Source organism: Pongo abelii, chromosome 4 (genome assembly GCF_028885655.2).
Source record: "Pongo abelii isolate AG06213 chromosome 4, NHGRI_mPonAbe1-v2.0_pri, whole genome shotgun sequence".
Taxonomy (NCBI): domain Eukaryota; kingdom Metazoa; phylum Chordata; class Mammalia; order Primates; family Hominidae; genus Pongo; species Pongo abelii.
Genome location: NC_071989.2, coordinates 9,413,709 through 9,437,436, shown reverse-complemented (window position 1 = coordinate 9,437,436; position 23,728 = coordinate 9,413,709). Strand labels below are relative to the sequence as shown.

General features: G+C 39.5%; 1 protein-coding gene across 9 annotated transcripts in view; it reads left to right on the top strand.

Annotated features, from left to right (window-relative positions):
* The window catches only part of SEMA5A (semaphorin 5A), a 516,352-nt gene that overhangs the window by 195,693 nt on the left and 296,931 nt on the right, over positions 1-23,728 (top strand). For 8 of the 9 annotated variants that reach the window (XM_063724051.1, XM_063724052.1, XM_063724054.1 and 5 more), the window contains one exon: positions 13,054-13,153. The exons of the other annotated variant lie outside the window; for it this stretch is intronic. In XM_063724051.1, coding sequence (XP_063580121.1) covers positions 13,054-13,153 — 100 coding nt within the window. The remainder of the gene's footprint in view (positions 1-13,053; positions 13,154-23,728) is intronic. 9 annotated transcript variants of the gene reach the window in all.

Sequence of the window (23,728 nt, the reverse complement as noted above, 5' to 3'; positions counted from 1 at the left end):
TACCACTATCAGGTTCAATGATTCTTTAGAAGGACTCACAGAACTCAGAAAAGCATTTATACTTACAGTTAGGGTTGATTACAGTGATGGGATAGATGTAGATTAAAGTTAGCACCCATAAAAGGCATGTGGAGCAAAGCTTAGGAAAGACTGTGTATAAATCCTGAGCTCAGAAAAGCTCGGGAAAGACTGTTCTCTCCCAGTGGAGTCATAAGGACAGCGCTGTATTCTCCCAGAAATGACATTTGGCAAAATGAATAGAATATTGCCAACCAAAGAAATGCAATGTAGCCTTGGTGTCCAGGGATTTATTGAGGGTTGATCACAAAGGCATGGAATGCTTGCATGGCTGACCTTAGTTACTCAGACTCCAGCCCTTCCTGAAGTCAACCAGATACAGCCTGGCCACAGGTCCCCACTGTAAACTGCATTGTTAGTGTAGACTATCTGGCATGGATCAAAGATCTCAGGTCGAGAGAGAGAGAGACATTCCTATCAGGCAGAATATCATAAGGGTTTAGATATTATTTCCCAGCAGCCAGTCAAAGACCAGACACTCTCTTGGAACCTGCTTGGTTTGAATGCCGCAGACCTGCTGAGTCAACCCATTATTAAACTACTCACTTGATGAATACGGTTCCACAGAAAAAAGTTCTGCATGTGAGATTCCAACCTAAGTCAACCAAATTCCAAGGACTGTGTTACTTTCATCAGTATATTTGGTAAAGGGAGGGTAGTTTTGTTGGAATCAGTGCCTGATTAAGTTGTGCTGACCTCTATGGCAGCTGGTTCTGAGAAGACAAGTTAATTTGTTTTTCCATCCAACAAAGGCTCCATGTTACCAAGGAAGCCTGTTCTTAATATCTTGGGTATGTGCTGTCCAATCATGTAGCCACTCTCCAGGTATGGCTTCAAAGTACTTGAAATGTGGCCAGTGCAGTAAGTGTAAGGATTTCAAAGACTTAGAATACACATACACAAAGATATCTCAATGAATTTTATTTTGATAGCATGGTTTTTTTTTGTTTGTTTGTTTTTGTTTTTTTGAGATGGAATCTTGCTCTGTTGCCCGGGCTGGAGTGCAGTGGTGTGATCTCGGCGCACTGTAACCTCTGCCTCCTGGGTTCAAGCAATTCTCCTACCTCAGCTTCCCGAGTAGCTGGGACTACAGGTGCATGCCACCACGCCTGACTAATTTTTTGTATTTTTAGTAGGGACAGGGATTCACCATGTTAGCCAGGATGGTCTCAATCTCTTGACCTCAAGTGATCTGCCCTCCTCGGCCTCCCAAAATGCTGGGATTACAGACGTGAGCCACCGTGCCCAACCCTCTTTAACAGCTTTTTAACATAGCTACTGGGACATACAAAATTACATGTGCAGCTTACATTGTATTTTCATTGGATGGTGCTGCTTTAGAGCATTTATCATCTTTATGCTTTTCCCTGGGATCAGATAGTATTTATCTTCTTCAGTTTAACTCTCTTTTGTGTGTATCTCATCTTCTTAGCTAAATTATAAATGTCTTGAAGGCAGAGGTCTGTCTTATATAACTTTGTATTCCAGGCAGTACCTACAGTTGGTTCTTATGTGTAGCAGGTACTCAATAAATAAATATTATTTGACTACATAAATGAATTATTGTGCTGCCCCAGTATTTTTGGTGCACATCCACCTAATGCTTAACCCTAAAGTTCCTGGAAAAGCCTTGGTCTGACTTGGCAAATATGTTCTAGTTCTGATGTGTAGATAGAATCTGTACTTCGGCAAAGAGGCCACCTTGGGACTTATTAGACCTCTCTTCAAGCAAGAAGACTTCCTTGCATGACCCTGTCTTGTCTCCTGAGTTCCCACAGCTTTCTTCTTCCCTTGAATCCTAAGGTCTGCAGAAGTAGTGGCTTAGATTAGAACCTAAAGATTTTCCAATAGTGAGGAGGCAGACAGGAAACTTATGTGTGAATTGTGAGAATGTGACAGAAAGAGATTTTCCTTAAGCAAATGATTTATTGTCTTAAAGCTGAGGTCTGGCAAATTCTGAATATGTAGCAGAACTATTCTGGATATTTTAAAACCACACACCCTAAGGCTCTAAGAAATCTCTGGCACGTTCCTTTGCAATCTCTGTTGTTATCTGGTGGTGAATGGCTTTCTTTGTACCTGTCAGTTTTCTGGCTATCACTGTTTACACAGCCAGCACTTTGGCCACTTCTAGAATAATCTAAGTGCTTATTGAATAGAAATTATTCATTTTTGTAATTTTAGTCACATTAACATCATTTGTAATTCTAAAGTTATAAATCTGAAGGAAATTACTGTTTGTTGTTCTTTGTCACAACATGGAGATTTTGCAATTAGATTTTATAGCCTAAAATCATATGCTGCAGGTCAGAAGCCAAAATGAAAACCCTTCTGCACTGGGCAAAGTTTCCTATGGGTGAATCAAAGTACTTTGAAGCCACATAAAGTTTAAGGGAGGGGCAGGCTGGGCACCAGCTTCATAGCCTGAAGGACAAAGTTAATCACAGTCCAGGAATTTGAGGGTCATGCTTAGTTGGTGTTATAATATATGAATTTGCATTATCTTATAAATTAAAACAAAATCTGTCTTTCCTGATGGATGAGTAGAAATTGCTTCTTCTATGAGTTATCTAGCAATAAAACCCAGGCACTTATAAGCTTATTTCTTATCCTAATTAATTGCTTCAGATGGTTTAATGAAATAGGAATTTACCAAGATCTTGAAAGTTATAAACAAAAGGGAAGGCAACTCTATCCTGTGAGGCAGATTTTGAACTCAGATTACTGACAACTTTTCACTAGTGTCTCTTTGCACTTGCCAGGTGGGTCTGAGGCAACCCTTGAATGACTCAGAACTCCTTGGGCCAGAGTGGCTAGAGCCTCACCTAACACTGGCATTTAGATCCTGAGATTTGACAAGTATTTGTGGTATGGCCTGAAAATCATGCAAAGAATTGAAAACGTGGGGTAACAGTGGAATTTATTAATCCCACCCCTGTTTCAGAAAGGTAGTGCATTTCAATTGGTTACAAGATGGTAATTGGTTCCAGTGAAATTTTGCTTCCTAAGATTTCTCTCAAAATACCCAGGAAAAATATGTTTAGTTGTTTGGTATTATCTTGTGACGATCTAGCTTAGAGAAACGGTAGGTCTGGAAAGTCACACAGGAGTCCCTTCTGGACACGAAGCCTGTCTGCCGCCTGCCCCAGCAGCCTTGATCACCAGCTGCCTCCCCAGGCAGGTCCCTGCTCCTGCCCTCACTGAAATAGTGCACGCATTTTTTCTACAATCACAGATTGGTGGTTAGTATTTAATGCTGATTTACATTATGGATACATTTTATGCCATAGATTCCAGGATGTAAAAAAATAAAAAAAAAAAATGTGTGACACGAGCTTGTAGTTTTCAAATGGTGTTTGAAGGAAGACCCAGTCAGGAACTCATCGAATAAAAAGGAGCTATCACAGCTTTTTGGTTTCTGAGACATCCACCAGGAAGGCTGCCCAAGATGAAACAGTGAACTTCGCAAGAATCCAAATCCAGAGTGTAGACCTTTTGCAAAAGTTGTAGTTTGTGAATATTTTTCTACAATGAACATGTGAAAAATGGATTAGGTATACTATGTGTTAATGCAACAAAATCATATGAAGACTTGATAGAACACTTGACTCACTTTCAATAGACTGCAATAGAAACCAAAAAAGATTTGAAAAAGCACTGCTTGCATTTTTAAAATGCTGTGTTTTCAGTGTCATTATTTACAAATGAAAATGCAAATGAAAGATGCTTTATGCTTCCTGCTATTTTGGGTCTTTTTTCGTGATATGAAATGTTTTAATTTCTCTAATTGGTTATTATTATTTTTGTTTTTTAAAAGTTCTATAAATGGGACATACTCATTTCCTATAGATATTTTTTGAGATAATTTTTTTCTCTCTACTGTAGTCTATAAGTGTCTATAATATCTATTTGAATACACTTAGGCAAATACATATATATATATATACCACACACATATATATACACAATGACCACATTGATGCTTATATTTATATATCTATGTGTGTATGAAGCCAGATATTTCCCTGACTCCTTCCCAGAACTTGCAACAGGGATGCCTCATTTACTCAGTCCTCAGCTCTCAACTCCTGTGGGAGGGAGTGTGCAAACGAGGCCGGAACTGGAGTGCACACATACTGGAACCAGCTGGCCACTTTGGCACTGGCAGGGGTGAGTTCCACTCACTCAGATCCTCTGTGTTCCACCCCATGCTGGAAGGAGCACACAGGTGCACAGATGCAGGAGCCAGGGTGAGCAATTTTGAATGCTGGCAGGAGCCAACTCCCTGTAGGCCCCGCACCAACATCTAGTGGGGAACCTGTGACCCCTGAAACCCCAGAGGGCATATTACAGTGCTCTTTTAGCTCTGCTGCCTGCAGATAGCTTAAATGTTAACAGCTCAGCAGGCCCTTTTGTGTCTGCACCCATGGCTCCCAAGCTCTTGTCTGGTGTCCAGGAAAAATGAGGTTACATGAACGAACTGAAGGGTGGTAAATGTGGAGGTAAATGGTGATAAATGCCAATGAAAGTGGGTCTTAGTGGAAGGGGAGCTGGAAAAGGGATGGGGCAGGAAGGTTATCTTCCACTGGAGTCCGGCCATCTCTGGTCAGATTCTTCTTCAAAGTTACACCATCAAACTGTCCCTCTGAAGTCAAGCCAACTTCTCTCCAACATCCAACCATAGTCCGTAATGTCCAGCAGCTTCTCTTCTCTGCCAGCTGAATCTGGGGTCTTTATAGGGACAGGATGGGGTGGGGTGGGGCCATGGGTGGTTTAGGAAAAGGTAACATTCAAGCAGGAAAACAGAATATAAGTTGTCACTTTGGGCTGCAGTCTCAGGCTTTTAAGCTTAAGGGTGGTGCTTCTCCAGGGACCCTCCCATGTCCACCTAGAATTTCTCTGCCTTCTCTCCCTATCATGTGTATGTGTGTCTATATGTATACAGATATATAGAAATAAATACATGTGTATACATACACACTGTATACATATACACAATATATGTATTGTGCATATACTTATATACAATATATCTAGATACAATATGACTATAATCCACATTTGGAAAGCTTAATCTACTTCACTAAGTTTGTGCAGTCTGCAAGAGCTTTCTTGTTCTTATACTGGGTAGTTTGAAGGAGGATGCTTGCTGAGTGTGATGGCCTTGGGACTGAGATATATTGATAACTATAGATACGTATAATTTTGGTCCTTTAAAATACTGTCATTTAGAAATTTTCATGTGCTCAGATAATGTGGTTAGCCTGGTAGAGACCACTTTTTTTTTTTTTTTTTTTTTTTTTTTTACATCCTGGAATCCATGTTATAAAATGTATCCATAATGTAAATCAGCATTAAATACTAACCACCAATCTGTGAAATTGTAGGAAAGAATGCATGCACTGTTCCAGTGAGGGCAGGAGTAGGGGCCTGCATGGGGAGGCAGCTGGTGACCAACGCTGCCAGGGCAGGTGGTGGACAGGCTTCGTGTCTGGAAGGGACTCCCACGTGACTTTCCAGGCCCATCATTTCTCCAAGTTAGATTGTTGCAGGATAATATAGAACAACTAAAGAAACGTGTTTGATATTTTTCCTGGATATTTTAAGAGAAATGTTAGGAAGCAGAATTCCACTGGAAACAATGATCATCTTGTAACCAGTTGAAATCCACTACCTTTCTGAAACAGGGGTGGATTTGCCTTATGTTTTCAATTGTTTGCATGATTTTCAGGTCATACCATAAATACTTGTTAAATCTCAGGATCTAAATGCCAGTGTTAGGTGAGGTTCAGCCATGGTACTTCTACTTAGATATTCTCCTAGTGCTGTGATGGGAAAGAAAATAGACCAGCAAAGGAACCTTAGGACCTGGGATTTTCCAGCTCACTGCACATTCATAGCCTTGGGCAGGTGGTGTAACACATTTGCCCTCAACTATAAAGTCAACGGCTGGACTGCAGGGCAGCTAATGTCATGTCCTGCTGTAACCTGCTTTGATTCAACTAAGCCCTCGATAGGAGTTATACTGAAAATAGTAAAGGCTCATATATTTGGAGAAAAAAATTGGCCTCATATTTTCCAACATTTCTACAAAGCAAAAGTAAGGTTTAGCATATCTGCACATTTTGGAGTTTGCTAATGTAAATAGGACTTGTCTTGGAAAATCTTTTGAGGGAGATAAATTCTCCAATATTGAGATCTTCTTTCCCCTGGACCTCTTGCTGCCGGGGTGTGCCCTGGTTTCCTTCTGTTTTTCTCTGGGGTACTCCTCCTTCACTTGTGTCCTGCCCAGTGGGCGGCCAAGCTGGAACATTCCTGTATCCTATCTGGAAATTACCAGCTTCCCTTCTTTCCAATTTTTCTCTCCTTTGGTGGGTACAACTACCATTTTTGATAAATTAATCCATGCTTATATGTTACTAGGCAGTAAGGATTCATGCTGTTTATACATTCCTTGGAAAATTGATTTTTAATTTTTATCTTATAGAAATATTGCCTTAGTCTTATTCTGGATTTAAATTCCAGTTTAGCTACTTATTCCTTATGTCATGTTTGGATATTTAACTTGTCAAAATTTCAGGGTTTAAAAAAATTTTATAACAAAAATGATAGCTCTCGCTTCACAAGATTATAAACATAAAAATAGTTAATATGTAAAAGTATCTCCTACAATTCCTGATACCAAGTCAGTACTGAAAATATAGTTAGTAAATAAAGAGGTATAAGTAAGAAATGTGGGTTATTCTGATATGTATGTTTTTCACCAGCATATTTTAAACATTTATGAATGTGCATGTTTCTTCCCTTATGAAGTGTTTTGCATTCACACACTGGCACCAGACAAGTGTGTGAAGCTTTGGGACTGAAAGCTATGATCATCACTGAAAAGATTTGAGAGAACCAAGTTGGTTGAAGGCCTGATGTATCTTATTTTTGGGGTATACATGACATGGGGTTGCTGCTGATTTATTGTCCAAAGTGAGCTTCCCTTGTTCTGAGTGGTTGTTGGAGTAACAGGCCTGGTAACGCAGACTGCAAAGGAAAGGGAAGGAAACTGGTAGCAGGCAAGACACAGCATAGTAAACCAGCACAGACCTGCCGTGCTCTTCTTCTACTTGTGTTGGCTTTTAAACATTCCACTCCCTTGTTTTTCTATCATAGTTTTGGCTCATATTTCATTGATAGGATGGTTTATGTAATGCACTGAAACCAAAAATGAAGTCCATAGAAGGGAGAAGCATGCCAACTTTAAGGAGTAATAGGTCCCTACCTTTGAGGTAGGATGGATCTTTTCACAACTGCAGGAAGAGGTCAGAAAAAAGAACTTCCAGAATTTTTCCACAGAGAATATGCCCTGTACTTCTTTTCCTGTGCTGCTCACAGAAAGTGCCCATCTTGAGGAGGTGAAGACACAGCTCTTCCATTTTCAGGACAGTATCTTGTCCCTGCCCCCGAACTCCCGTATTGGGGTTGAGTGGTTTAGACTGCTTAGAAACTCAAGCATTCCACACTGCTTGTATCATTCCTACGTTCTGATTTCAGAATGTTCTTCACTCCAATAAAGCAGATCAGCACGTGGTTGTCATTTTCTTCCTCCATACTTACATAAAGACACTTGGGTAATAAAAAATGATGAATGATTTTTGTGTAGATCATCACCCTTATTAACATGGGCAAAAACAATCAATGTTTTATTCACAGGTTAAAGTAGTAGCTGGTTTTGAGAGACCCAGCTTTCTGTTGTATTTCATTTTTCTCTAGTCCATAGTTGAAAACTGAGTGGGTAGTGATTTTGCTTAACAATCTATCAATGGAAATAGAGTAACTTTCAAAGTGGAGAGGGTGTCGATTTTTCTTTCTTCCTGTAATTTTCCAAATGTGCTGTATAGGAAGCTAAATTTTATATTTGCTGAAGTTTAATAATATAGCATAGTGGCTAGAACCACAAAAACTAGGCTGGTTGGGTTTGTATCTTACCAGCTATTGATCTTGGCAACACTCACCCTTACTGTGCCTCAGTTTCTTCACCTATGATAAGGCAGGTGTGAGAAATACAGGAATTAATAGTTATAAAGTGCATAAGATAGAACCTACTATTTAAATGTTAGCTATTTTTGAGCTGTCTTGCTGATAATCATATTGTTAGCGTTATTTTGTCATGATGCAGATTAAATCAGTTACATAACTACATGATAAATAGAAGCAGGCTGTGATATGCACTTGTATTTCTACATACTGTACTTATGTGTGTTATGTAAGTTGCTCTCCATGCTTTTCAACAATCTTTACTCACCATCCCCTGGCCCCACCTAGTTTGGCTTGCATCTTAGTTGCCAATGTGGGTTTCAAGTCACTCATATAGCTTTTGAAATCCTGCTTTCTGAGTCCCTTAATTAACTGAAGTTTGAAGGTGTGAGGAATGAAACAGGTATCCGGAGCCAGCCCTTAGTGTACCTGGGAGGTTTCCTTGGTCAGTGTTTGCTAACAAATCAGATTGGTTTCTGGACAGTTGGTGCTGCAGGTGTTAGCATGTGGAGTGGCTCTCAATCAGATTTTGGAATGACTGTCGTGTCTTCCACAAGAGCTGCCCTTTATTGTTTGTTTGTTGCTGTTGTTGTTTTGGTTTACAAACATCATTACCTTGGCTATATTTAGAGTGTCTGCTTTTATTAAAAGAGTAGCGTTTACCCCTTTTTCCCTTTCTTTTTCTTTGCATTTCTTTTTTTTTTTTTTTTTGATTTTTTTTTCTTTCTTTTTTGGAAGGGACATTAACTTGAATCTATTTAGCTTATCTCTAGTTATATTTGTCAAGTATTTTGGACCAAATTTATTAATACTGACTTGTTCATAAAATAAATCATTTTTTGAAGTTGTAAGACTGGATTATTTAAAAAAATGGAATTACACTTTTGATAAAATGTTTTATACACCAATCACATGGGAGCTTATGTAGCTGTAAGAGAAGGCAAATATGAATCAATGAATGTAATTTTGCAATACAAAATCATTGCTGGAGACCGTATTTCAACAATCACCTAAAGATTTGTGTAAAAATTGGATTATCTAGGATAGTTAATGTCAAATATTATGAATTATCTATCACGTGTTCAGTTGGAATTTACAAATTTTATGTTATAATTTCCAATTTTTTATATATATATATATATAGTCATATTGGCTGCCATATTTAAGCTGCATTTCATCGTATGGTTATTTCAGCAATATCAGAAAATAGGGATAGGAGGAAAAAGGTAAACTCACTGTTTGGGGGCAATGAGCATCTTAATGTTATTGAAAATTGTATCCCCTCAATTCACCACTTGCTGTGGACCCCCTCCTGCTCCCTCACTCTCCCCAAACTTCCTCTGGCATCTAGTTTGTGACCAATTGCCCTGAACTCTCTTAGATCTTCTATTTCCAAAACTGTTCATTTTCTGATTCCTTAGAAAGCAGTATTGACAATGTTTTCCTGCTACTACTGAAATCTGTTATTGTGATGATGAATTGTAGCAATAGGTTTTCTGTTACTAAGCTTGCTGAGCCATCCTTGTGTTTCTGGGCTAAGCCCTATTCCATATGAAATATAGTGTATGTGTATGTGTGTGTGTGTGTGTGTGTGTGTGTGTGTGTTTGTATGTGTGTGATTTTTTTTGATATATTGCTATATTGTACTTGGAAGTTTATTATGCATTTTATTGGGGTTTTTGAAGCTATAATAACAAGAGAGTGTAATAAAAATATGTAATGTTATTTAAAATAGGAGAGTATGTACATATAGGCAGAGGGAAAGGGACTAGGTAACATTGGAGATTTTAGAGGAAAGCCTAGGTAATTTAGAGAAGCGATTAAAGGGGAAAGAAGAGATGAGAGCAACTGGTCTTTGAAAAGAGGACTGAGTGCCTTTTCTCTGATCTGTTGGGAAAGTTTGGAGGATAGGTATTGGTGCAGGATTCTTTTTAGTTCAAGAGGTAAGTTGGTGCAGAGACTTTCTTGCAAGGCTCTCATGGTATCAGTGAGATAGAAGCCAATGTAATATGCAAAGTTGAGATGGCCGACCTTCTGGAGGAAAGTCAAAAAGAAGAGAATATGCAGATTACTCAACTTTGATCTATGTTAACCATAAAAATACACAGTTTTATTGGGAAAATTCATTAGAATTTCAAATAAGGAAACTTGAACAATATTGACAGAACTACATGCTGTTAACTCATTTTTTCCTCTGTACATGACTCCTTTTATTACTTCAGGGTATTTTAGGAAGTAGCAAAACTGCCTTCCTGTTGTTCAGCATAGGGACCAAAACCTTTGGTCCCTATGTTTAGCCTGGTTCCTGTTGGCCACTTTCTTCCCAGTCTTCTAAATAAAAAGAAAGATGAATGCATGGGAAATGAGTAACCTGATTTTCTTCTATCTTTCATAGTCTTTTTTCCTCTTAGAGGCTCATCTCTTCACTCCCCTAGCAGGAAGGTCAGCCCTTGGCCCTCTGTTCTTCCCTCATGTGGTTTGAAGATTGGATGCGAGCCCAGCTCTGGGGGCTGTGAGTTGTGAACAGAGCCCCTGATATCACTCTGGAGCCTGGTCCTGGCAGTGCTCCCTGGTCATGTGTTTCCCATCTGAATGATGAACCTCCTGAACTAGAACATCTTTATGGACATTTCTAGGTCTTAGTGATGTTTAACAATGGCTGTGGGCCAACCTACCATTGGAAATTTTTCATCTGCAACATTCCCATTTGTTGCACCTGAATTTATTATCTTTCTCTAAAGCCACCTCAAACTCCTGATGCCTGTCTCAGTCATCACTGTTTTCTTCTTCGTTTAATTTGGAAACTGTTTTGTTCTCTAACTTGTTTCCCTTGACTTCATCTCTAATCAGTGATCCCACATCTTCTTTATCCATTTTCAAAGCCAATACCCAAATTGTAGGTTTTTAGGTTTTTAAAAATACACTACTTTTCCTTCCATTCTCTACTCTTTCCAAACCATCCTTTCTATCAAGGGCTCATTGATATTCCAAAGACATCTGCTCAAATGGAACAAGTGTTTTCCTGAAAACTTTTCAAAGCTTTGCTGTCACATATGAAATCAAGTCCAAACCTTTTAACCTGTAAGTGAATTTTTCTACAGTTTGTATTTAAATACACCTTTCAGTTTCCTTTCCTAGTAGTTTAAGTTGCTATTACTTTTTCTTTTCTCCTTTCTCTTTTTCTTATTTCCTTTCCTTTTGATTATTTCTCTCTTGAATTCACTTACTTGTTCTTACTTCATTTCACATATTTATTATTTCCTATCGCATTCAAAGTGCTGTTTTGTATGCTGCATGCACTGCAGGGAGCAATGCAGACGCAAGAGCCATTGGGTTCTCTCTTGCCCAGGAATGGAGGCATTGATGGAGTGAAGATGAGTTATACCAGTTATGGCCACAGGGGGCACCATGGCCTCCCATGTTGCTGTCTTGCTTTGCCCCTCTAGCACATCTTTCCTGTCACTCTCTGGTCAAATCTTTCCTTTTGTTTTACCGCAGCTCTCAATCATCTTTTCATCTAAGAATAATTCCTGTAAACCCACAAGCCCCTATAAACACTTGCATTGATAGACACCCTGTTTAAAGATACTAGTGCTGTTTCTTTAACTGAATTATAAAGTCCTGGAAGAATTATTAATAACTTTTCATAGTTCCATTGCCTTGTACATACCTTGCTCTACATATTTTAATTGATTTGCCTATAAAATGTAGAAATTTATGTGAAAATCCTTACAAGTCCCTCTCTATATGACTCACCCCTGGTTTCCTTTAATCAGAAGATAAATTTTACTTGATATCACTTCCCCCCAGTAACTGTTAGTAGAGAAAAGACATGTTTATTATACAGAACCATTCCTGAAAAAATAGTCCCTCTCATTCACATCAACAAAGCGTTTTCTTTAGGGTATGATATGGAATGGGGGCATATTTCCATATGCCCCCATTAAAAACATAACACTGATGTGTTTAGCATCAGCGTTTGTTGGAGGAGATTCTTTCCAGTATTACACACTTTTTCCTCAAACCAACATCTTCATTGATTTGACAGTTGTTATGTGCCTGGCTAGTCAGGGTGGTGTTATTCAAAATACTAAATCCAAGAAAAAAAGACAATCAGATGACATGGTTAATTGTCAATAATAATGATAAGGTATCCCACGATTGGTGGGCAACTCACTGAATATTTTTTAGTGTTAAAAATGAGCTAATGGAAGTTGCAAAAATGGCTCATTGAAGCAGCATCCTATCTCTCCTCAAATACTGTCATTTTATAATTATCGGACTCTGAGCTGGAGGCTGTCTAATAGGAGTTAACCATGCTTGTAAAAACCTGTCTCTGTAGAGTGGCTATTTCCTGATTTCCCTTAGAAAAAAAAATGCAAATGAAGCCTAGAAGTAACTGTGGATTTCTCATCTAGAAAGGTCTGAATGTGTTTAACAAGTCTAATCATGGGGCCAAAATAGAAACCCAAAGGACAGGGAAATGGAACATCTAATTTGAAAGAAGGCAAATGGTGCTTGTGTGCTTGGTCCTTGCTCCTAAGGAGGCTTTTGTAATATTTAAAAATCTGCAGCTCTTTTGAGTCAAGTTGCACAGGAAATGGTCTTGTTTGCATTCAGTATTCCTCTGATGAATCATGTGAATGCTGTGTTATTTTCTGCCCAGCCCAAAGCCAAAAGGAAAATGCACATCTGGCTTGTAAATCACAACCAAGCATTGATGCCTCGCTTGCTCTTTATTGGGTGGCTGCCCTCTGTGGTTTACAAGTTCTTAGTATGGCTTATGGGGCATCCTGAAGGAAACTTCCAGTGGCCTCTGAAAGATGGCATAGAGGGACCTCTGAATCCTCTCTGAAATGTAACGTCTGCTACCTGATGTGCACTATCTGTGGTCCCCAGAGGAAAAATAATTCATTTTTATCTTTTTATTTATTTATTTTTTCTATTTAGAAATTGGCCCCTGGTTACGGGAGTTCAGAGCGAAGAATGCTGTGGATTTCTCGCAGTTAACATTTGACCCAGGACAGAAAGAACTTGTTGTAGGAGCAAGGTGAGAGATATTGTATTTTGCCACCGCAGATATTTTTGGACTTCATTTTACATCTGTGCAGTTGCATGTGACCTTCCCTGACAAAACTGAAGAATGCTGAATAATATTATTTCTTATAAGAATGAAATACGGTGTGAGTGTCATAAAATATACTACTGCTAATAAGATGTCGATGGCTGCCCTTTAGAGTAAGCATTGATCGGGCCCTCACCCTGTGCCAGTAACTGTTCTAACATGAATTAACTCATTTGTTCCTCCATTCAAACCTAAGAGGTAGGTACTATCAACATTGCTGTTTTAGAGATGAGGAGACTGAGGAAGAAAGTAGATAAATAAGTTGTCCAGGGGCATATGCCTAAGAAAAGATGGACCTGAGTTCCAAACCCAGTCAGTTTGACTCCTGAAAACGTGTTCCTGACTTCCCACTATATTCTTCAGTAGGATTCTAGAGATCCAGAGATCTTGATGTGTACTCCAAGGCCCACCACCACCTTTCTTTGTCACCTTGATTAGGCCATATACCAGTAAATTGAGATTCAATGAAGTTATTTTTATCTTTGTCTCTCAAGGGTGCGCGTGTTCCCGTATCTAGGTCAACATCTGCATCCCAGTTTGACGATGAGGCCACCGGAACACAATCAAAACAAATTTGAGTTCTTTCCCCTGTTTTCACTATCACTTCCTTAGAAAACCTGCATAAACCTTGCATTCAGATTACCTATTTTGGGATTATATATCCATCTGTTAGGAAAATTTCCATTAAAGTTGAAGAAAGGGTCCGTTTGTAGAATTGGGTTCTTCTGGCATCTAAGGATGGCACATTGGGCAGTGGAGAGTTCATTATATTTTTCGTCCAAATGTACCAGAGTATAAAGCATACCTGTCATAGCTACAGAGGTTTTGCAGTCTCTCTATAAACGTGAGTGCAGCTAAATCTAGCTTATAGTCTGGGCACTCTAGATAAATATTGAACTGTTTCTAGGATCATTGCTTTTGCTCTCAGATCTTGAGGTGTCCTTGTACATTCAACACTTGAAGTGATGAATGGTTGTAATTTTACATGAGTAGGAAGAAGTTGGCATAGTTTATCGCACCTAGCAAGTTACCTTCGCCTCTTTTGACGTTTGTGAGGAGGTGGTGAGTATGGATTGGACAAGGCTACTTGGTGTTCTCTTCCTTACTTTAGTCCAGTAGCAATACTGGGGGATTTCTGATGCTCGCTTCCATCAAATTTCTCCACTTGGAGTTCAGCCTGTGTTTTGCAGTGGTGTTAAATCAGTCTCCTGGCCTCCAGATGTTCTCCTGCTTCTGCATACCACAGCCAACATCATCTTTTAAAAATGCCCACCTTCAGTAGCTCCCATCGGATCAATGCTGTTTCCCTGGTGTGGTACACCAGCCCTTCTGCCTTGCTTTCCCACCTCCCTTCCAGACTTGCCTGTTTTCATTCTCACATGGTCCAGGCACGTGGAATTATTTATTCTGCCTACAGTTACGGAATATGCTCTTTGTTGCCTCTGGGCTTTTTCCCTTCTGACCTCTTTCTCATTTTCTGGAATACTGGTTACCACCCACCCCCACTCCAAATTATCTGCTTGGTAAACTCCCACTTGTAGTAAGGACCTGGCTCAAGGGTCCACCATCAGCCCTGAACCGCCACATTCTCTGTCCTGTGTGGCCCTAGTAATATACCTGACATCTACTTTTTTTTTTTTTAACTGCACTTATTGTAGGATATTGCATTATTTCTTGAGAAGTCACCCTTATCAGATGGTGACTTACCAGAAGGCAAGGGAAGTGCCTGTCTTTTCTTTATTTCCCCAGAATATAGCACAGATTTTTCCTGCTCATAGAAGCTCAAAGATACCTGTTGATTCGACACATTTATTTCCAGAGTTGAATTTGTATATGTTCCCCTCTGCATCCAGGTGAACACTTAGGGAAAGGGGTGTTAGGATTATAACAGCTCATCCCAGATACCTACATTTGGCAAGGGCATGAGCCAGTGTCAGGCTGTATACACCAAAGCTCACCCTGGGGGAAAATGAGCTTTCACTCTGAGCCAAGGGAACAGACCCCTTACTGGGGCGGGGCAGGTACAAATGTGACCCCAACTAGTGTTTTGAGTCTTGCATCCCTCATTCATCTCTAAAGAACTTTGGAAATGGTTTTCTTATGGCTTTGACTTACAAGATTCTCTGTTGTCTCTGGAGGTCCTGGGTGCTGTGTGAACAGACCAGCGCTTCATTCTCTTCAAGTGGTTGGCTTTTGATCAGTGACTCAAGATTTTCCTAAGGGATGTGAGAAGCCACAGAGCAAATTAGGGTATTGTGAAGAGGTGTCTTATGCTCCTGTTCTGGCTGTAGATAGCAGCTGGGAATTGTTTTCAAGGGGTATTCTATCCTCCTGTCCCAGGAGGTCTCCATCCCAGAGTCCCTGGAGTTCTCTATTCCAGTGTCAGTCGGGTGTCTCTCTCTCAGTATCCCTAGAGGTCTCTGTCCAATATCTCCGATGGTTTCCATCTCAGCATCCCTGGAAGTCTCTATCTCAGTGTCTTCTAGTTTCCCTGGAGCTTCCACCCCAGCGTCCCTGGTGTCTCCATCCCAATGTCTCTGGAGTGTCCATCCCAGTGTCCCTAGAGTCTCCATCCCAATGTGTCTTGTGGCTTCCATCCCAGGGCCCCTGGAATCTGGATCTCAATATCCCTGGAGTCCTCATCCCAGCATTCCTGGAGATCTCCATCCATCCCATATCAACACGGTCTGCTGGGAAGGATTGAATGGGCCACTGAGTCAACCTAGCATGCTGTATGGCATGGTGGACATGAATACATAGGATTGCCAGACTTAGCAAATAAAAATCCACGATGCCCAGTTAAATTTGAATTCCGAATAACAAACTTTTGTATTTTTATCATAAGTATGTTCCAAATGTTTGGTGACTCCAGGAGCATGGGCTGTAGTTTTTTATTCTAGAGCAGTGTGTGGTGCATTATAGACACTTGATAAATAAGTAACAGAAAGAAAATAGGCTGGCCCCTACCTAAGTGACTCTAAGCCAGTTTCAGAGCCTAATTTTCTCACCTCTAAAGATGATGCAACAATTTCTACCCTTTTCAGCTGTTGTGAAGATGAAATAAAATAACTCATGAGAAGTTATTGTCACATTAACAGGCAAGCTGGTGAGCATGCAGCCTATGCAAGCTCTGAGGGTCTTCACGAGTTTCACATATGTGTGCATATGCCTTTCAGGCAGACACTACCTAAGGGAGAGAATAGGAATTTCACCTAGGAAATATCATGGGATTAGCCTCAGAAAGTTTGAGAGGGAGTGTGAGTAAGATATAAAACTTTAAAAATAACACAGCCCTCAGATTCCTGTTTGGCAAAGCTCGATTTAGCAAGAGTAAGTTTAGATAACAGGTGTATAGTTCAGAAATCAGTAATGGTTTAAAAATATGAGTTGTGAAAAAATAGAATGATAGTCGTTTTTTTTGTCATAGCACTAGGCATTGTGGAGCCATTTATTGGATGGTTTCACTTTATGCTAGTGATACTGTATGTTCCTGAAATTGAATACAGTTTAAGATTCTTTGTACTCTTTGATAAAGGAAGTTCATTGTGCTGCAAAAGAAAAGCCTCTCAGCCATTTGTGGTTATGGAGCATCGGAAGGTACTTGGATCTGAATTCAGGGAATTTCTGGAAGAAGTCAGACATTTTCATATCCAAGATGCACATGAACTTTCGTATCATCTTAAATGCATTGACAGTCATATCTTGTTTTCCCCCAGTCTCTTTAAAAGTTAATAATATTTGTGTTTTCAGTAATGAAACTTAGGTATTTTCATTTAGAAAATGTAGAATATACAGTAAAGCATAAAGAAAAAAACAATTTCAGAGATAATCACGGTGAAGCATTTCAGTTATTTCCTTGCATTATTTGATTTCTATTTGTTCCTACTCTTGGGATAATATTTGTTGAATGATTGCATACTTCTTTGTCACAAATCCTACTAAGATCAGTTTCTTGGTATAAAAAAATTCAAAATGAAAGAATATATTATGACTGGTTTTTGTATAGAAGATTATAAAAGGAATGGCAGTGATAACACTCCACACACTTGATACAAGTGTAAGTTTCACTGCAGATTGAATTGTTGCAACAGATGCAAGGGAGGGTGATTACATTTTTATTTCCCAAATGAATTAGTTCGTCTTTAGTGTTTCAGGTTCATTCTAAGGGTGGCAAGTGATTCCATCCCGAATCACTCTGATATATATTCTGTGCTGAATCCAAGTATTATTCCAAATGGCAACTAACTCGGTTGACACATAAGGCAGTGTTTGAATGCTGTTGGGCATTTACAAATTGGCCATATTTTTATAATGCATAAAGCCCTACAGTGCTAATGAAAAAGAGTTTATTATCAAAGCATCTGTAGCATGAGTCTTTGCCACTGAACTGTGGGGAAGATGTGGAGTCACTCTTTCTGGCTATTTAGGTACTTTTCTTCAAAATGTGATTTTTCTAAATGAAAACATTTTTTAACCTCTATCTCAGTTTCTAAAATGTGAATTTGCTTCAGGTTTTTAAATGTTTCTTAGTCTTTAAGTTATTTTCATCCAATTACTCAATTCTGATTCTCTTACTTTTCCCAAAAAGCTTGAGTGTAATATAAACATAAATCAAAGGATACAGTCTTACAAACTATGGTATTTTAGTAAGAAAGTTCATCTGTAAGCTCTCAAGCAAATACCTATGAGTCCACAAAACATCTGCCATGGGTAAGGTGGTGGGATTGAGGCCCACAGACCCAATACTTGGATCGGATAATGATCATAATTCATAGCAGATATAATGATTTATGTCCTTGGAAATGTTTGATTTTAATTCTATACAAAATAACATCATAAAATGAGAACATTAAGTCACCAAGGGAACAAAAGGCACTAGGGATGCATGAGTCTTCTTGCACACCTGGCCCAATGTACCAGCTCATAACTGCATGCCTTGCACACCTGACCCAATGTGAGTAGCAGCCCATAGCTGCATGCGTCACATACCTGATGTAATGTTGAGTACCAGCCCATAGCTGCACACATTGCACACCTGACCCAATGTGAGTAGCAGCCCACAACTGCACACGTTGCACACCTGACCCAATGTGAGTAGCAGCCCATAGCTGCATGCCTTGCACACCTGACCCAATGTGAGTGCCAGCCGATAACTGCATGCCTCACATACCTGACCTAATGTGAGTACCAACCCATAGCTGCATGCATTGCACATCTGACCCAATGTGAGTACCAGCCCACAACTGCACACGTTGCACACCTGACCTAATGTGTGTAGCAGCCCATAGTTGCACGCCTTGCACACCTAACCCAATGTACCAGCCCATAGCTGCATACCTCACACACCTGACCCAATGTGAGTGCCAGCCCATAGCTGCATGCCTTGCACATCTGACATGATGTAAGCACCAGTCCATACTGCACACCTTGCACACCTGACCCAATGTGAGTACCAGTCTATAACTACACACCTTGTACTTCTGACCCGATGTGAGTACCAGCCCATAACTGCACGCCTTGCACACCTGACCCTGTGTGAGTATCAGCCCACAGCTGCCTGAACACCTTGCACTAAACCCCTTGACTTACCATTACAGTATTCCTAGATATCAGAAGATATGTCTGTATAAATGTATGTACAACAAATAGTATGGATTTCTGATCCTTTTCGTTTATTATTTTGAACCACTTGTTTGGCTAATGGTTTGAATTTACAAAACTAAAGATAAAAAAGGAAAGATTAACTTGCTGTTTTTATGCTCGGGCTGAATTTGCTTTAAGTATTCAAAACCCTTAAACGATAAACTTAGGTGCATTAAAATTTTACCAAGTTTATTTGAGCATTTAGAGATTCAGGAATCAAGCGTCACCAGACTTCCAGCAGCTCTCCACTTGTGGGTGGGGGTGGCAAGGGAGGAAACTTTTATAATGTTCTTCCCAGAAGCAAGACAAAGAAAATGCCTTTAGTTGGTTAAAGTGGAAACTCCCTAGTTAGAGGTTAGTTGGTGGTTTCTAATTGGTTAAGTCTCAAGTTAGACTTTAGTTAGGGTTTCGTTTCTGATTGGTTAAGCTTAAGTTTCCTTTTACTGTTTACATTGAGTTGAATTATGGTTTGTTTACATAGGAACCCAAGACAGTGAAGCCTTCTCAGTCTAATGGCCTCCCAATTATTTTAACATAGCATATATTCTAATGAGATCACATAAAATAAATGGTAGGCTTCTATTTAATGAGTTTCTTCTTTACAAAATGACTTTATCACTGGTTCTAAACAAGGGGGATTAATTTTAAATTCACATAAAATTTATTTTAAACAACTGGCCAATATCATTATTTTTCAGTGATTATAATTCTTATTTTTACTTGAAAATTTTACCTTGGAATTACTCTGTTGGAGGCAATATATAATTAACAGGAAAACTGAAGATGTGTATCAGATCAGCAATTCTGCTTCCAGTAGCCACACTTATTCGTCTTTTCCAAAGGATATATTTTAGTCAAGTTTACACAATTAAAGGGAATACATACTGAGCGGTATGAAATCAGAGATTAGCAGTGAATGCAAAAAGGAATAGAACCCCATTGTGGGAAGAGATCTGAGGTAATGCTGATTTTCATGTTGTGTTTACATTAATTATGACTTAGGACAAGCAGCTGGTGATGGAAAAGGAACAGTGCTTTTCATTGCGGTCTTTTTTATCCTCTTCCAATCAAATCTTTATGAACCTCCACTTTAGGGTTTAAAGGTTTCCCCTTCTCTGTCCCTTTCCTTCTCAGGGCTGGCCCCTATGCACAGGTATGTCCTTTATGATTCTCTGGGTTTATCTCTCTCTTTCTTCTACTTGTTCTCCCCTTTCTTCTAATTGGCTTATTTGATTAATTTACCCAATATATGTTAAAAAGTCTCCTTGTTGTCTGCTGGCTTTGTTACCTTTTGTCCAACGTTTGCCAAACATTAGTGTTCTTAAGTGTTAGCTAGGACATTTGTTCAAAATTAAGATGCCCCTCCCAGCTCTGCTGATTTAGCTGGGCGCAGGGTGTGTGCTTTTAACAAACTGGTGGCCCACTGACATGCCTGGGAAAGATTTCTAACCATTCTGTTCCTTCTGCTATTGTTAAAAAAAAAAAAAAAAAAAAAAAGAAACTAATCTGTATTTTTTTTTTTTTTGAGACAGAGTCTCGCTCTGTCGCCCAGGCTGGAGTGCAGTGGTGTGATCTCAGCTCACTGCAAGCTCCGCCTCCCGGGTTCACGCCATTCTCCTGCCTCAGCTTCCCAAGTAGCTGGGACTACAGGCGCCCGCTACCACGCCGGGCTAATTTTTTGTATTTTTAGTAGAGGCGGGGTTTCACCATGTTAGCCAGGATGGTCTCAATCTCCTGACCTCGTGATCCGCCCGCCTCGGCCTCCCATCTGTATTTTTTTTTTCCCTGCTTGAGTTGGGAGAATATCAGCCTAGTACAACAGTTATCTATTTAGTTATAAATAAGTAAGTACATACAGTTGGTCCTCCCTGGGTTCTGCATCTGCAGATTTAACCAACCACAAGCCTAAAATATTTGGAAAAATTAAAAACAAACAATATAACAATAAAAATGATACCAATAACAATATGGCATAACAACTATTTACATTTATAATGTGCTAGATATTATAAGTAATCTAGAGATGATTTAAAGTATATGGGAAGATGTGCATAGGTTATAGGCAAATACCAATCCATTTGATATCAGGGACTGGAGCATCCATGGATTTTGGCACTCGAGGTGGTCTTGGAGCCAATGCTCTGGGGATACCAAGGGACAGCTGTAAATAAATAAATAAATGGGCAAAGGCTTCCTATTTCCCAGATCCCATGAACAAACCAACAAAGGGCTGTGATAATAATTGAATAACTTATTTGCATGTACATGTGCTACAGACTGAGTATTGAGAGCTTTTCTCCTACCAGGTCCACATGGGGTTCACTCAAATGTATTAGTTCATGTAGTTCTTCTTTCAAGACTCTGTGTTACTCAAATATTTATTGAATCTACTTTATGCCAGGAAGCTTCTTAGGCATTAGAGAAACAAAGATGAAACATCTTCTCTACCTGATGAGGACTTTCTAGTCCAGCGCTAGGGTTGGCAAGCTGGGGCCCCAGAGTTGCCTCCTGTTTTTGTAAATATGCTTTTATTGGCACACAGCCACACCCACTCATTCACACATCTTCTGTGGCTGCTTTTTTTTTTTATTATTATACTTTAGGTTTTATGGTACATGTGCGCAATGTGCAGGTTAGTTACATATATATATACATGTGCCATGCTGGTGCGCTGCACCCACTAACTCGTCATCTAGCATTAGGTATATCTCCCAATGCTATCCCTCCCCCCTCCCCCCACCCCACAACAGTCCCCAAAGTGTGATGTTCCCCTTCCTGTGTCCATGTGTTCTTATTGTTCAATTCCCACCTATGAGTGAGAATATGCGGTGTTTGGTTTTTGTTCTTGTGATAGTTTACTGAGAATGATGATTTCCAATTTCATCCATGTCCCTACAAAGGACGTGAACTCATCATTTTTTATGGCTGCATAGTATTCCATGGTGTATATGTGCCACATTTTCTTAATCCAGTCTATCATTGTTGGACATTTGGGTTGGTTCCAAGTCTTTGCTATTGTGAATAATGCCTCAATAAACATATGTGTGCATGTGTCTTTATAGCAGCATGATTTATAGTCCTTTGGGTATATACCCAGTAATGGGATGGCTGAGTCAAATGTAATTTCTAGTTCTAGATCCCTGAGGAATCGCCACACTGACTTCCACAAGGGTTGAACTAGTTTACAGTCCCACCAACAGTGTAAAACTGTTCCTATTTCTCCACATCCTCTCCAGCACCTGTTGTTTCCTGACTTTTTAATGATTGCCATTCTAACTGGTGTGAGATGGTATCTCATTGTGCTTTTGATTTGCATTTCTCTGATGGCCAGTGATGGTGAGCATTTTTTCATGTGTTTTCTGGCTGCATAAATGTCTTCTTTTGAGAAGTGTCTGTTCATGTCCTTCGCCCACTTTTTGATGGGGTTGTTTGTTTTTTTCTTGTAAATTTGTTGGAGTTCATTGTAGATTCTGGATATTAGCCTTTTGTCAGATGAGTAGGTTGCGAAAATTTTCTCCTATTTTGTAGGTTGCCTGTTCACTCTGTTGGTAGTTTCTTTTGCTGTGCAGAAGCTCTTTAGTTTAATTAGATCCCATTTGTCAATTTTGGCTTTTGTTGCCATTGCTTTTGGTGTTTTAGACATGAAGTCCTTGCCCATGCCTATGTCCTGAATGGTATTGCCTAGGTTTTCTTCTAGGGTTTTTATGGTTTTAGGTCCAACGTTTAAGTCTTTAATCCATCTTGAATTGATTTTTGTATAAGGTGTAAGGAAGGGATCCAGTTTCAGCTTTCTACATATGGCTAGCCAGTTTTCCCAGCACCATTTATTAAATAAGGAATCCTTTCCCCATTGCTTGTTTTTCTCAGGTTTGTCAAAGATCAGATAGTTGTAGATATGTGGTGTTATTTCTGAGGGCTCTGTTCTGTTCCATTGATCTATATCTCTGTTTTGGTACCAGTACCATGCTGTTTTGGTTACTGTAGCCTTGTAGTATAGTTTGAAGTCAGGTAGTGTGATACCTCCAGCTTTGTTCTTTTGGCTTAGGATTGACTTGGCGATGCGGGCTCTTTTTTGATTCCATATGAACTTTAAAGTAGTTTTTTCCAATTCTGTGAAGAAAGTCATTGGTAGCTTGATGGGGATGGCATTGAATCTGTAAATTACCTTGGGCAGTATGGCCATTTTCATGATATTGATTCTTCCTACTCATGAGCATGGAATGTTCTTCCATTTGTTTGTATCCTCTTTTATTTCCTTGAGCAGTGGTTTGTAGTTCTCCTTGAAGAGGTCCTTCACATCCCTTTAAGTTGGATTCCTAGGTATTTTATTCTCTTTGAAGCAATTATGAATGGGAGTTCACTCATGATTTGGCTCTGTTCATCTGTTATTGGTGTATAAGAATGCTTGTGATTTTTGCACATTGATTTTGTGTCCTGAGACTTTGCTGAAGTTGCTTATCAGCTTAAGGAGATTTTGGGCTGAGACAATGGGGTTTTCTAGATATACAATCATGTCATCTGCAAACAGGGACAATTTGAATTCCTCTTTTCCTAATTGAATACTCTTTATTTCCTTCTCCTGCCTAGTTGCCCTGGCCAGAACTTCCAACACTATGTTGAATAGAAGTGGTGAGAGAGGGCATCCCTGTCTTGTGCCAGTTTTCAAAGGGAATGCTTCCATTTTTGCCCATTCAGTATGATATTGGCTGTGGGTTTGTCATAGATAGCTCTTATTATTTTGAGATACGTCCCATTAATACGTAATTTATTGAGAGTTTTTAGCACGAAGGGTTGTTGAATTTTGTCCAAGGCGTTTTCTGCATCTATTGAGATAATCATGTGGTTTTTGTCTTTGGT